This window comes from Botrytis deweyae (assembly GCF_014898535.1).
Source record: "Botrytis deweyae strain B1 chromosome Unknown BDEW_015, whole genome shotgun sequence".
NCBI classification, from domain to species: domain Eukaryota; kingdom Fungi; phylum Ascomycota; class Leotiomycetes; order Helotiales; family Sclerotiniaceae; genus Botrytis; species Botrytis deweyae.
In genome coordinates, this window is record NW_024066222.1 from 725,087 (window position 1) to 738,846 (window position 13,760).

Consider the following 13,760-nt stretch of genomic DNA (forward strand, 5'->3'; position numbering starts at 1 on the left):
AGAGAGATAACAATCATATGAACATCACGAGGCTGGGGTCTCATCGACAACTTACCAAAGACAAATAGCGCCATTTTCTCCTGTGCCTGATACGTAAATGAATTCCTTGGGAGGAGCAAAATTGTGGCTTTGGTTCTCGACCTCCCAAATAGCCATGAAAGCTTCGAAGCTTGATTGCGGCAATTTTGGGGCAGACACCAAGACAGAAATCCGATTATCCACAATCTGGGAAAAGCACCCCGGAAACTTTCTTTAAGAGATAAATGTCATACTGATTTCATTTCATTTCATTTCATTTCGTTGCATATATACACGTTCTTTTTGGGACTATCCCACCAGTCATCGAACATTAACTTCTGAAGCCACAACGAGAGAAGAGGCGAGGTCATATTCTTTTATCAGTCTTTACACAGCCCTTTAGCTTCTAGTATCACCAATACACACACATTTCTTCTGTCCATCTTGTTCCTTTCGATCAACATTTCCTTCCTCCACGATCAGTCTTTTCAGGTAAAAGTTTTTGGGAAACTGTGTGGAGTAATGAGGAAATATAACAGAGTGCTTTATAAATACACGATGAGTAGGATGAGATGGATATTGAGGTCATTCTTTTTCGGAACAAAATGTATATCTAGCAATGAATGAATTTCATGAATCGATATACATCAAGGGCATATAAAAAGAGCAGGAGTCAAGAGACAATCCAAAATTTACACATTCCCCTGACTCGTAGGTTGACATGAAACCATTCTGCCCCTTTTTCTCGCTAGCTCCATCACGGCCACTAGGGATAGATTACACAATGAAGGATTCCGCTGTGCTGTTTTGTTTGCTTGTCATTGATGTATAATGGAGAGTCTGAAGACTCTGTCACGAGAAAAGCATTGAGGCTTGATAAATATATGGTAGAAGTGTATCATTCTACTCCATTCTTATCTATATTTCTTCTAACCTCAGGCTTTTAACCTATAACCCCTTAATCTGTGTTCTTTTTATCCATAATTTTAGTTATACTCCTTTTCTTTACTTCGTAAAACTCTTCAGCTCATGCTCGCTCTTCCCATAATCCGTCTATTCAACAAGCCAGGACTCTAGTACAAAAACTTCAGCAAAAACATTGATACTATTGACATAGCCTTCATACTCAATTTTAGAATTGATGGACCCACCAAGCATCTTCAATTGGCAGACCAACAAACACCAAATGAATCCCATTCTCCCCAAAGTTCTTGATCATCTCAATTTTCCAAGTCTCCTCAACCTGAAAGATCTCGATCACATATACAAACTTGACCTCTCTCAACGCAAAACTTGGATCGGATTCTTTATGTCTCTTCAGCCCTAATAAGTTCCCGGTGAGAGTCCCGCACTCAAGTCTATCTTGAGACCACAATTCCAGAGTCTCTAAAGAGTTTGGCAGAAATTCGTGTAAAAGGGAACCCTCCGAGCAGCCCTCAAAACCTATCAACAGATCCAGCTGCATCTTCAAGTGTTTTAAACAGGAGAATTTTGTAAAGACAGTAGTATTCAATAACTCGATGTGCGTATCTTCAGAGACTGACCTGCGGATCCCCATCAAAGATAGAGACTCCAAGCTATCGCCATGCACAGAGATGCCTCTCATAAGTCTGCGAAGAAATCCAGGAACGACGAAATAATCAACACGCCTTCCGTCGCGGAACATGTCTTTCGAATTTCCATCGTATGAGAAATGCTTTAGCTTTAAGAATATGGAAAAAAACATTGTCCAATTCATGAAATTGACTTCGAAATTATACATGAGATCTAGAGATTCTGCCTCGCATGATCCCAGGTTCGTGACCTCACGAGAGAGCGACTCTGATTGGAATGCAAAGCCATCGACCTTCAATTTCTTGAGGGCAGGTATTTTCATAAAGCTATCGAGCAGTTGTGCATTCATGCTTGTGTAGATGACTCTTCTCGGATCTGATTCGCGGAAAGTTACAGCAACGTAGTGGAGTTCTTCAAGTTTGATAAATTTGAGAGGGCTTACCACTCTGAAGATTTGCGCCCGCCAATGACGATTTGGAGCATTTGCATCTGAAGAATTCATCTTAACCTGGAGCTTTCTTATGTAGGGGCTCAGGATAGTGAGTATGGATATCATTAACTCAGGGTAAGTCAGAGCAAATTTCACGTCTAATAGTCGTTTGAACGTTTTTATGAGATCTGCCACATATGTCTCTACTCCTCCAGTATTGCCATTTGTTCGGTTTTGTAACTTGAGAAGCTCGTCTGGCAGCCCATCTATTGCAGTTTTCAAGAATGGAACATCCGCGAGCTCCATGTGTTGATCTCTACTCAAGGAAAGACGAGAGATTCCGTAACCCCACCTTATCGAAATAAATTTGAAATCAGACCACCGATCTGGTCGCAATATGAGCATTCGAATAAATCTGCTCAGTTTGCGAATGGATTTGAATTTGCTTTTGTTGCTGAATCGGGAGTAGAGAAGGGGTTCGCATATTATGTAAAGACGTCTGCATGTTACTGCAAGGCTATATACACTCTTATCAAGTTTGAAGGGCGAATAGCTTTCGCGAAGAATCTCAACAATCTTGGTTAGGACCTCTGGAGGGATTTTTTGAAATGCTGACATGATTGTGTTGGGAAATTCGAATGCGTTCGAAAGAAATAAGACGTATGGAGTCCAGGCGTGAAAGATTATACACCTGAGGGATTCTTATTTGATGCAGGGAAATGTAATGAAAATACCTAGAACACCCAAAAAACTGCTATGTTTAGAAAAATGAGAGACATGATTGTTTGATAGAAAGAGCATTGATCTATCCTGCTCTTGACTAAGTCAAGCCGACCTAGTGACCATGTGATGTGAAGCAAATCCGCCCCTTCTCCTTTTATATTGGCCTATCCTAAACTCTCGGCTGCCATCTTCCTTTCGTGCCTCTGCCTCCACTGATTTCGAGTAGATTCCATGATTATTCTGACTCTGCTGTGGAAGAAGTGTTGACCATCCACTTCTTACATACGACAGAAGAGGTAGCTAACTGTGGTAACCACTTCCTTTTGCGTGGAGACGAGTCAAAGTTGTTAGTATTTTTGATTATTTCAATGTTCAGTACCTTAAACATCGAGGAAGTGACAAGACAGTTGTTTCTGGATGATATCGGCAGTCTTTTAATTACCTACCTTAATATTAAATTTCAAGCCACACATTCTATAACTCACCTCTAGCTCAGACGTAAGATGATGCAATGACTACTTTTTTAAGTGGTCTGAGATGAGAACTCGCCACAGATGGGAGAGAAAGACCACGACAGAGGAGTTCATTGCATTAAATTTGCGCCCCTTGGTGGAAACACAGAGACTTTAACGGCAATGAAAGCAAATGACTCACCAAACACATAAGAGGCAAATAGAACAATACGAAAACAATGTTCCATTCAATGAAAGGTAGAAGCAACCTCACAGCTTGATCATATGAGGCGTCCCAGGCCCAGACTCAAGACACAGCTGATAGAAATGGCAGCCCAGTATGATACCCTATCTTCCTTCCCAATCCTACGAAAACTTGCCAACCTAATGGCAAGATGAATACTCATATCTCTTAAAAACAATACGCATCATACATCTCAAACTTTCCCATCAAGATATATAACCACGCACCATTTTCGACGCCTCATAGAACTTCCCACAACAACCATCTCTCAAGTTTCCAATTGCCAATAGGAGGGAGTCCCCCCTTATATTCTCGCTTCAACTGATCTTGATTTTGACTTTAGACCTGAGAAAAACATTAATCGAATTCGGATATCCAGCATCAATCATCCCCAACGGAGGTTTGACCAGTTTAAAAAAAAATTGTAATCTTAGTACAAGCAGGGAATACAAAGAAGGAAATGCCGTCAATACTGGTGCAGATTGCTGCTGAGAAAGTCTCATGCACAATACAGCAAAGACTCATCATCAAGAAACGAAAATTCCACTCCATCAAATCTACATTTCGGGGCGAGTGAACTCGTTAGTATTTCGGAGCGTGTAATATAGCTTCAATATTACTAAATTGAGTATCTAATAAGCCTTTAGCATTAAGAGACTAAAAATAAAGCCTCTTTTTTTTTCAATTCTTTATATAATTGAATTCAGAAAAAGTACTATATAATCATATTATATCACCACACACAAATTGGATTCCTGGGTCTTCAAAAAATGAAACACATATACATACGCTGTACAAAAAATTCCGTAAAATCCGACGCGTAAGTTTCTTCCGCTACCTACGCTCCGAAACAAATCGACAGACCCCCCCCTTCCCCCCCTCCCAAGAAGAAAAACATAACCCCCCAAAACTCCTTCCTACCACAAGATCACCACCCTAATCCTCACTCACACCTCCAAATCCCAATATCACATCACACATCACACACATCACATACATAACCTCCTCCTCAAACCCCCAATCCAACCCTAGAAAAGCAAGCAAGCAAGTAAGCAAGCAAGCAAGCAAGCAAGCAAGCAAGCAAGCACAATCCAGAATTCTGCTTCTCCTCACGAAAAATCAATCCTCTCTCACCCCGTGTCTGAACTCCCCTGATCTTCTCCTCTTCCTTACCCATTTGACAAATTGACAAATTGGCCAATAAGCACAACGAGTTACCCAAACCAAAAACGTGCTGTACTCGAATGAAAGTATACCAAACAAACAATCGCAAATTTCATTCTCGAATCTCGACTGGAGTAGTAGTCCCGCGGTAGCGATGTTGATTTTGCAGTTAGGTATCCATCCATCTGTGCTAGCGAGTTTTCAGATCAGGTGCTCGAGGATATATCTATTACTCGCTCGCATGAGTAGATTTTGGGATACAGGCGATGTTGTGAATGATTCTTGTATATATTATCATATCCCATTCTCCATACTCATATATGCGTATATTCATCGCCAAACTCCAGTACCTGGTAAAAATCCCATTCGAACACCTAAAGAAATGCATGCAATTCATGTTCTTCCTTATCCTTCTCTTTTACCCCTATCTCTCTCTCTTCTTTGCCTCTTTCTCCCCTCCATCTCCATCTCCATCTCCGCCTCTCATCCCACCCTCCACCTAAAAATCCCCCGTCCCCCTAACCCTATTAATCGCCCCCAAAAACCCCTTCGCCCAACTAAACCTCCCAGGATCAACTCCAATAACATCCTTTGCCTCCTCACCCCTATCATCCCTCCAAATCCCATCACTCTTCCCCACCTCCCCATACAAATGCGTATTTTGATTTCTCCTCAACCCATCAATCCACCCTTTACAAACCATCGCGCTATCAATCATGACATTAATTTCCTGACTATGAAACCAACTCTGTGTGTCTTGATTTCCGTTGCCTTGAATACCGATATGTTCATCTACGATCATGACTTTGATATGGCAATCGCGAAGCTTCTTTTTAGCTACTAATGGGGTGGTTTGGTCTTTACCCACGTAGAAAAAGTAGTGGAGATGTTGTTTTCCGGCGTCAGAGAGAGTGGTGTACATCTTATGCGCGATCATCTCGTTGGTGCCACCTTGCATCGGGAGGAGTTCACCCTAGAGTCATTAATTAGAAACCTCCAGGTAAGCGGTTGAGAAATATGGGTATAGAACTTACAGTATCATTATATCCAAGACAAATATAGCAATAAACATCGATACCCCTCTCACAAGCATTAATAATTTCCGGAACCAAAGGCTCAGCATTAAGTGTTGGACTTTGAATAAAGACATTCTTGGTAGCGTTTCTCAATGCAGAAAGCCAAACTTCATTTTGCGGATTATACACAGAACTATGATTTGGTGATCCATATGGTTCACGACAAACCATAGCAATCGGGAATGGTTCATGAACTGGATGAGGGATGTAAGGAGTCATCTCCTCCTGTGGTGCACAATCCGGTGCATTTCCTTTGAAACCTGGGTTTTTGGTGTGGTTGAGATGACGAGTAACAGCTTCAATTCTAGTTTCCCCATTCTTCGGAGATACAGCGGTTTGAACTCGCGCTACTTCGCCGGCGATATCTTCGTCGTAATGAGGGTCATCAGTGGTGTGTTCCGGGAGAATATTGCCGCACGGCGAGGGATGTTCGATTTGTGATTGAGGAATCACTTGATTTCCATTACTCAAGAATTTTTGAGTCTCCATGTCGGGTCCATTAACTCCATGCTGAGCTAGAGTACCATTTTCAGGTGAGATAGGCACCTTTTTCTCGGGATCCTTAGTGTGAACAACATGCTCAGCATCTCCTGTTGTTGCAATTGCTCTTGCGTTTTCGGCCATCATTTCTGTAGTTTTGAGATCTTTAACTTCGAATCCATGATGAGTATTCTCGTCGCCATTCAATTGAATCTGTCTGACTCCGTTGCTAAGGTCTTCTGCATTATCAGAATTTCCAACTGGGTGTGTGATACTCTCAGTCGTTGAAGGTCCTGTAGCTACATTGCCATCGACTGTAGTCTCGGGGTGAATATAACCAGGCTGATTTGAAGCTCGAGGCTCATATGAGTAAGCTGATCGTGCCTGCATTCTTTCCGGGTGTACCACAGCCGAGTGGCCCCTGATTGCTCCATTTTGATCAAAAATTTCATTGTGACCTTTGTTTTCAAATGACCTCAGCCCACCCTGAACCGCTGGGGAATTATGACTGGGTAATGGCGGCTCAAACTTCTTATGCCAAGAAATCAAAGCCATGTCGTAAAGCGAATCAACAATTGGTCCTTCCAGATGTGTCATCATCTCCATGTTGTCATTGTCCTGAATATTGTTGCTTTGGAGGACAGCAAATTTTCTATCCACAACCATGTATTTGCAGTGGAATGTTCCGAGCATAGGTCTGTGATAGTTCATGACCTGGAGGTCGATATTTGGGATATCTTCTGCTGCAGGAAGTGCAACAGCTTTGCCTAGATACTCTTTCTCCGGGACGAAGTAATGATTGTCGAGCAGTTGTTTTGCACTTCCTCTGTCATATTGTAGTTTGAATACTATCCTCTCACCTCTCTCACCAGCTCTTCTAGAAAGCTCCCTCATGGCATTTGTGATGTATTTCGAGGCAACCGAATTCTGCCAATAATTTGTTGCGAGAATAACTTCTTTCTCGGCTCGAACAATTAGATTTGACATGTGTCGCATGATATCCGGCACACTAAATATTTTCTCTCGTTAGAATATTCATCGGAAAAGGGGGATATCGTCCGATATCATTTCGGGAAGTTTGAGTGGTACATACACTGAAATAACACTCAATGGCATAACACCAGAACTTCCCATCAATGGCGGACTAACCATACAATTGCTCACGCTATTGTCTAGAGTACATAGCGCATCATGGTACATCTGCCAATCATTAACAGTGATCTCTAATTGTCAGATAAAGACCTCTTACCTTTAAAAATAGTTCACTTGGCTGGGATGAGCCCCAATTTCCGCACTCCAACGCTCTCTGCAAATCTTCTGGCGTAATTGTATCGCGATGTCTCCTAGCCTCATTCTTACTCTCCTTCTCACCTGCCGCATGCCCTCCGTACAACTGCTTCCATGCATCACCCGGTGCCATAGTGGGATCCTTTGCGAGTAATGAGGATACGGTCTCCTGGCTCGTACAGAGCTTGTAAACTTTATCTGATATCATGGCTCCTGAATTCCTTTCTGGTTCTTTCTTTTCGGAATGTGCAGTATGTTCAATTGATCGTTTGTCCTTTGGTATCAACTCTCGCTGGCGTCGAATTGTTAAAGCACTATATGGAAATATCACAAAAAGTTGTACAAACAAAGTTACAATGGCTTCAAGATTTTGATAGAATGTCATGGTGAAGCAAAAAAAGACCAGAGAAGAGGGGGATAAATCAACAGTTATTATATTGTCAATTAAGAAAGATAATCTTTAGAGCAACGTCGGAATAAATATTTTAGTAACATTTACTGATGGATTCGTACCTACTCTTCCTCTTTCCACGCGTTTTTACCTGTTTTTGATAGAACGTCGCATTCGGATTCGATGAATTTGGATGATTGGAGGGGCTCCAGAGGATTATGACGCTGAAAATGCCAGGATAACAATCAAGCTTTTGCCAAGTTATGTTTAAAATCTTGGCAACGCATGAATTCGTCGATTTTAAGGCTGATTTGATATAAATAACTGGCGAAAGGAGAGGAAGAGAGGGGAGGAAAGAAAGAAACCTTGATTAATCCTGGTTGATCACATCTGAAGTGGTTTTTTTCTCTCTGGACTCTTAACGGCGTTCCAAGTCTTGGCATAAGTTCCGGGGAAATCCTTTCTATTTGGTGGTATGTTGTGAATCGTAGGCCACATCTGCCAATGAGAGGATTGTTGATAGATATTCCACCATACTTACATCGTTGACATACATCTTGATATACATCTTGGTATGTGTGAATGTGCAGATATAGATTGTTTCTGCCAGGTAGAAGTCAAGGTAGATGGGTAAGATTCTCTGCAAGCAAGTTCTTAGTGACATTCTTTTACTCAATCAATCAATTCAATTCAACAAATGACGTCGGAGGTTCGGATAACATTGCCGAGTTATCTTTTCTCGACAACCTTTGCAGGTGTACCTAGATTCTCTGACTAAGCGCATATAGCACTGGCCACAAACACCACAGCCACATCTCGAGTCACCATCTACCTACCTAGCATTTTCTCAAGATCCAGACCGTCTCAGATTCTTCCCTCACAATATAATTTACATCCCCATAAACATGTCGTCCAATCCACCCTCCGAACCTCCATCGCGCACCACAACGCCAAATCCACAGTCGCGCTTCACATCACAATCGAAAACTGTTGAAGATGTGCTCAGTACGCAAACCGTGGGATTGGTCAAGCTGTCTGATTTTCGCAAGCGCAGAGCGGAGGCGGTAGAGATGAAGGAGAGGGATGCGCAGGAGATTGGGAGCGGAAGAAGTGGAGCTAGTACACCTGTGGGCGACGGGTGAGTTTGTTTCGATTTCTTTTGCGCTTGGGTTTAAGAGAGAGGGAAATTGAGAAGCGCGAGATGAATCGCATGCGTCAAATATTACGAACAGGACTAATAGCATTAGTACAGTGCCTCCACACCCACCGATCATCAATCTGGTCCCCTGAAGAAAAAGAAAAAGAAAGCGGGAACACCCAAATTATCATTCGGAGTCGACGACGAAGAAGGAGGAGAAAATACAGAGTCCGAACCTTCACGATCCGCAACTCCAGATATTCCAAACAAGAAGAAGAAAATAGGCGTCAATTCTAGCGTTTCGTTCGTCCCCAAAACGCTGACTAAATCTGCATTGTTGAAAGAAGCGCAGACGCGAGAATCGTTACGGAAAGAGTTTTTGGCAATTCAAGAAGCGGTCAAGGGGACAGAGATTGCAATTCCGTTTGTGTTTTATGATGGGACAAATATACCGGGTGGAGTAGCGAGGGTGAAAAAAGGAGATTTTATTTGGGTTTTCTTGGATAGGAGTAGGAAAGTCGGAGCCGAGTTAGGGGTTGGAGAGAAGGCGAACAGTAATAGAGAGTGGGCGAGAGTCGGTGTAGATGATTTGATGTTGGTTAGAGGGGGTTTGATTATTCCGCATGTAAGTTGTCTTGGCTTTGCTTTCAATTTTTGAATACGTATTGGATACAATGCTCACTATATTGATATCTAGCACTACGATTTCTACTACTTCATCATAAACCATACCCTTGGACCCAATAGCCAAGTCCTCTTCTCTCATAGCTCTTCACCGCCTCCTACCGCCTCGATAACCCCTCTCGACACCGATTCCCCTATCCCAGAATCCTACAACCCACTTTCACGTCCTTCCGCTTCCAGTGGTACCAAAACCCCCACGACGAAAGTCGAAGATTTAGAGGGCTTTGGCGATGACCCAACTTTTACAAAAGTAGTGGATCGCAGATGGTATGAGAGGAATAAACATATCTATCCAGCCAGCGTATGGCAAGAATTTAACCCTGAGAAGGACTACCAGACCGAAGTTAAGAGAGATGCTGGGGGAAATGCCTTCTTCTTTTCTTGAGGAAATGTTCTGTGGTCCTGGTGGTATAAATTGGAAGTGCGGAGGTCTATCGAACTTGTATAATTGTTGCGAGACCTGGAGCGCTTTGGATGATTAAATCGAGGGATCGATGGATGGATAGACTCGGAAGCCTTAAAACAGGCAGGAATATGAAACCTGGATAGAAACGAAGAATTAGCTTTCGAAAGAACATAATAACACCAGCGCAAGTTCTTACCCTACTGGTCGAAAGTTTCCTGTGATTTCCCCCTCTATTTCGCATCCCCAATGGGTTCCCCTTTTCGATTTCTTCGTTCCCCTATCCCAATACCAAAATTCCACTTTCCACTTTCCACTTTCCACTTTCCCCAACCCCTCAACCCCAAACCCACCACAAACCCCCCACCACCCCCAAAACCGGTATCCACCCAGGCCACAAGAGCAAAAGCATGAGATTAAACCCGCCCCCCAACATAAACAACGCGAATTCAAACGCTAAACGACGAGCTAAAAGATCAATGTATTTGTAGATCGAGAGGAGGATGGTAAAATTAGTCGAAGTAGTGGAAGTACCGTTTGTGGAAGAGGGATTGCTGGTGGAGGAAGAGGAGGATGGATATCGGTAGGAAAGTGAGAGGGTTTTGTAGAGGGGACGGAAGGTGGGACGGAGGGCTGAAGATGAGGAGGATGGAGATGAAGATGTTGATTTAGATTTCGATGTAGATTTCGAAGCTGAGGAAGAGGGCGCAAGAGAGGGCGTAAAAGAAAGAGAAGGAGATTTGCGGTGAGCTTCTCCACTCAAGGGAGTTGGTTTTGTGAGGAGTTGGAAGTTGGACATATTGCCTGTGAAGATTCCTCTCTCTTCCTCTATTTCGTAGCTCTATATGTATGTATATATGTATCTTTGGATAGGTATATATGTACTCGTACAATGGAGAAACCTGTAGACCGCAGAAGAAAAACTTCAACAATGGGATTTGAGGAATTCGATGGTCAGTTGGTATCCTATTTAAACAAAAAACGCACAGATCTTTTTCATGTGATGATCCGGGGGGTAGCGGTGGGGCTGTCAGGGGTTTCGTTTGGAAGAAGGAGGAAGAATTATGACGTCGTGGGAATTAGGGTGGTTTCAGTTCTTTTGGTTTCGATGGATTGGGAGAGTTTGTTGATTTAGAGTTGGATTTGGGGAAATGATGGATGGAGAATACATCTAAATCTAGATCTTATGATCGTGAAAAGAGTGTAGATTCATCAAAGTATTTTGAAGAAAATAAAGGTTGGAATCGAAGCTGGGTTACATTAATGTGGAATGAAGCCGTAAAATTACGTTATCCCATGAATAAAGATAAATAAATAAGGCCTATGAATAAGCAAGGGTAGAGAAAGATTTGGAAGATCTTACATCGCAGAACGCTTCAACCCCTAATTAAATATATAGTTGATTTTTTCCCGCGTGTAAAATTGGTTTGCTGTAGGTTTTTTGCAAGCGATGTTTCGATAGGAGAGAGTAGTGACATGCATAGAGGTGCATGCATATGCACTCGATATATCTATCCCGACGCCGTGCCCCTTGCAATTCTCACACCTAAGTGTATCGCGACGGCTTGACTCTTTCCTTCATAAATGGGGAAAGGTCGTACAAAAGTGTGGCGCGAAGCAGAGAGGCATAATGTCTCGGTCTCGGGAGTAGTTTAGAACTGGAAAGGGTTCCAAGTATTAACGAGGAATGTTAAGGTCATCAAAATGAGCTCTCCTTCTGTGGAACAATGAGCAATCTGTGCAATACTGTACGATGGTACAGTAAGACAAACGTGTCTAAGACTCCCTCCCTCCAACCTTGTACAAGGGAAGTGTATTTGAGACTCGTCGCATTTTCGACTAGTCCGTAGCTTACAAAAGAAGAAGAGAAGTAGTATAAAAGTAAGAGAATCGTGGAGAAATTATAGGGCAGTATTTGTTAGTGAGTTGGTTGGTTTGACCTTATTCGAGGCCATATTTCGTGCGTGATATTGACATGAAAATGGCCAGGATGGAGGTCGTAATTGATATAAGCGAATAAAAGGAGAGGACTAAGAACATGTGGGGGGATCGATTCGTGAGGGATATTTTCGGGTAAGAGTGTTGACCATACAACGCGGTACATTCGTCAATACAAGTGTCGTGTTGGACTTAAGAAAGGGTATCATGTGAAATCGATAAATGAAGCGCAAAGATAAGCATGATGTAGACCTTGTGAAACAGATTATATTCTTGATATCAAATGGGTGCGGCCCGGTAAGAGTCTTTGTGATAGGTGAAGATACGGTATAGCAAAGCCATTATCAAAGTCCAGTATCCTAGTACAAAACGACTGCTTAGAAGTGTAAGGATGTAGAATGCACGCCTCAAAAATGGCCTAATATGCACCAGAACATACTTACTCTCGGGATTGATAGACAATTATGGTGTGACCTCTAGTCCTGTCTTGGAGCCCCAAAGCCTTGATTCTGAGTATCGGCCAAATATTCGTATCATGAATCCCCTCCTTGATTAAAATTCATACTATACCCACCCGTCTTCTCATCTTTGACCATCTGAAAATTATCGGTGGATAATCCAAATGGCTTCAGTATGCCATTTCCGAACTATAGTATCACAACCCCAATCGTAAGCTCTTATGAACAAAAAGAAATGAGACTTACAAGAATCAATCAAACTAACCTGCTTTAATTTCCCCATCATCTCGCCCATTTCTCTGTCTTGAGCTGCTTTACTTTTGAGTGGCAGAACGCGAAGTTGTGTTTCAACTGTTTTGCGGTCTATGGCGGACAGGTTGGTAAAGGTTGAAAGGAGTTTGTAATCTAGATTGCGGGGTGTAATATGTTAGATCGAGATTCCGAGCACCAGCATGAGACATGACGTTGCCAATGAAGGAAAGAGATAATAAACTGTACCTTCCACGGCGCCAGCTAAAGTAGACCATCCGTCCTGTTCACTCCTAGCCCTCGCCCTTCTCATCAAAGCTTTTGCCCTTATTCTCTCAATGTCCTTTGCTCGACTTTCTTTCGCATCATCAATATTCTTTCCTCTGGTATCCTCCGCTTTTGCAGCTCCCTCGCTGATGATTTCCTCATCTGCTTCTTCCTCTTCTTTCACCTCCTCTTTTCCTGATTCTTCATCCTCATCCTTTTTCTTATCCGTCGCCTCGTCTTTCTGCAATTTTTCGAGTCCATCTAAAGCTTCTGAACTTGCTTTGGCAGCTTCCTTCCACGCCTCCAATTTCAAATGACAAGCCGCCACATTACTCTTCAATACCGCTTTCTCATATTCTAAATATTTCGGACACGTCGACAATGCGCTTTCATATGTATTGATAGCTTCTTTGTATGATTTCTGCGAAAATAGAGTATTGGCAGCAGCTTTTAGTGTGTTAGATTCGGCGAGGAGTGACTATCATTTACGTCATTAGCAATAAGTAGATAGAATGCGGTTGCGCATCGCAAAATGGTGTGGAAATACGCACAGCTTCTTCTTCGGGAGAGAATCTTAGGATTTCTTCAGTCTCTGAAGGTTCGGCATCAGCGTCGCGAGGTTTGCGCTGGAACTTTTCGGTACGTGTCGTCATGATGAATGAATGATTTCGGGGTGTATTCTGTAAGGTCTGCTGGCGTGAAGCATGTACGAACGGAAATGATACCGCATCGGCCGCACTGACCGCGTGTGATATTTACCCCGCCAACATGTTAAACCCCACACTTCACACTCACGCCAGCTTT

General features: G+C 42.7%; 5 protein-coding genes across 5 annotated transcripts; 1 reads left to right on the top strand and 4 right to left on the bottom strand.

Moving 5' to 3' along the window:
- Positions 1-1,150: 1,150 nt before the first annotated feature.
- On the bottom strand, positions 1,151-2,620 carry EAE98_006918 (uncharacterized protein; the record flags this gene model as incomplete). The annotated part of the gene is made up of 1 exon (XM_038954541.1): positions 1,151-2,620. The coding sequence occupies one exon, from the start codon at positions 2,618-2,620 to the stop codon at positions 1,151-1,153; it is 1,470 nt and encodes a 489-aa protein (XP_038809221.1).
- A 2,464-nt stretch (positions 2,621-5,084) lies between these two features.
- Positions 5,085-7,813, bottom strand: EAE98_006919 (uncharacterized protein; the record flags this gene model as incomplete). Its single annotated transcript, XM_038954542.1, has 4 exons — positions 5,085-5,558; positions 5,620-7,150; positions 7,235-7,341; positions 7,391-7,813. The coding sequence occupies 4 exons, from the start codon at positions 7,811-7,813 to the stop codon at positions 5,085-5,087; spliced, it is 2,535 nt and encodes an 844-aa protein (XP_038809222.1).
- Positions 7,814-8,724: 911 nt separating this feature from the next.
- On the top strand, positions 8,725-10,026 carry EAE98_006920 (uncharacterized protein; the record flags this gene model as incomplete). Its single annotated transcript, XM_038954543.1, has 3 exons — positions 8,725-8,957; positions 9,072-9,582; positions 9,655-10,026. The coding sequence occupies 3 exons, from the start codon at positions 8,725-8,727 to the stop codon at positions 10,024-10,026; spliced, it is 1,116 nt and encodes a 371-aa protein (XP_038809223.1).
- A 355-nt stretch (positions 10,027-10,381) lies between these two features.
- Positions 10,382-10,843, bottom strand: EAE98_006921 (uncharacterized protein; the record flags this gene model as incomplete). The annotated part of the gene is made up of 1 exon (XM_038954544.1): positions 10,382-10,843. One exon carries the CDS (start codon positions 10,841-10,843, stop codon positions 10,382-10,384), a length of 462 nt encoding a protein of 153 aa, XP_038809224.1.
- Positions 10,844-12,144: 1,301 nt separating this feature from the next.
- Positions 12,145-13,609, bottom strand: EAE98_006922 (uncharacterized protein; the record flags this gene model as incomplete). The annotated part of the gene is made up of 4 exons (XM_038954545.1): positions 12,145-12,629; positions 12,706-12,845; positions 12,939-13,434; positions 13,508-13,609. The coding sequence occupies 4 exons, from the start codon at positions 13,607-13,609 to the stop codon at positions 12,516-12,518; spliced, it is 852 nt and encodes a 283-aa protein (XP_038809225.1). The 3' UTR covers positions 12,145-12,515.
- Between the last annotated feature and the right edge of the window lie 151 nt (positions 13,610-13,760).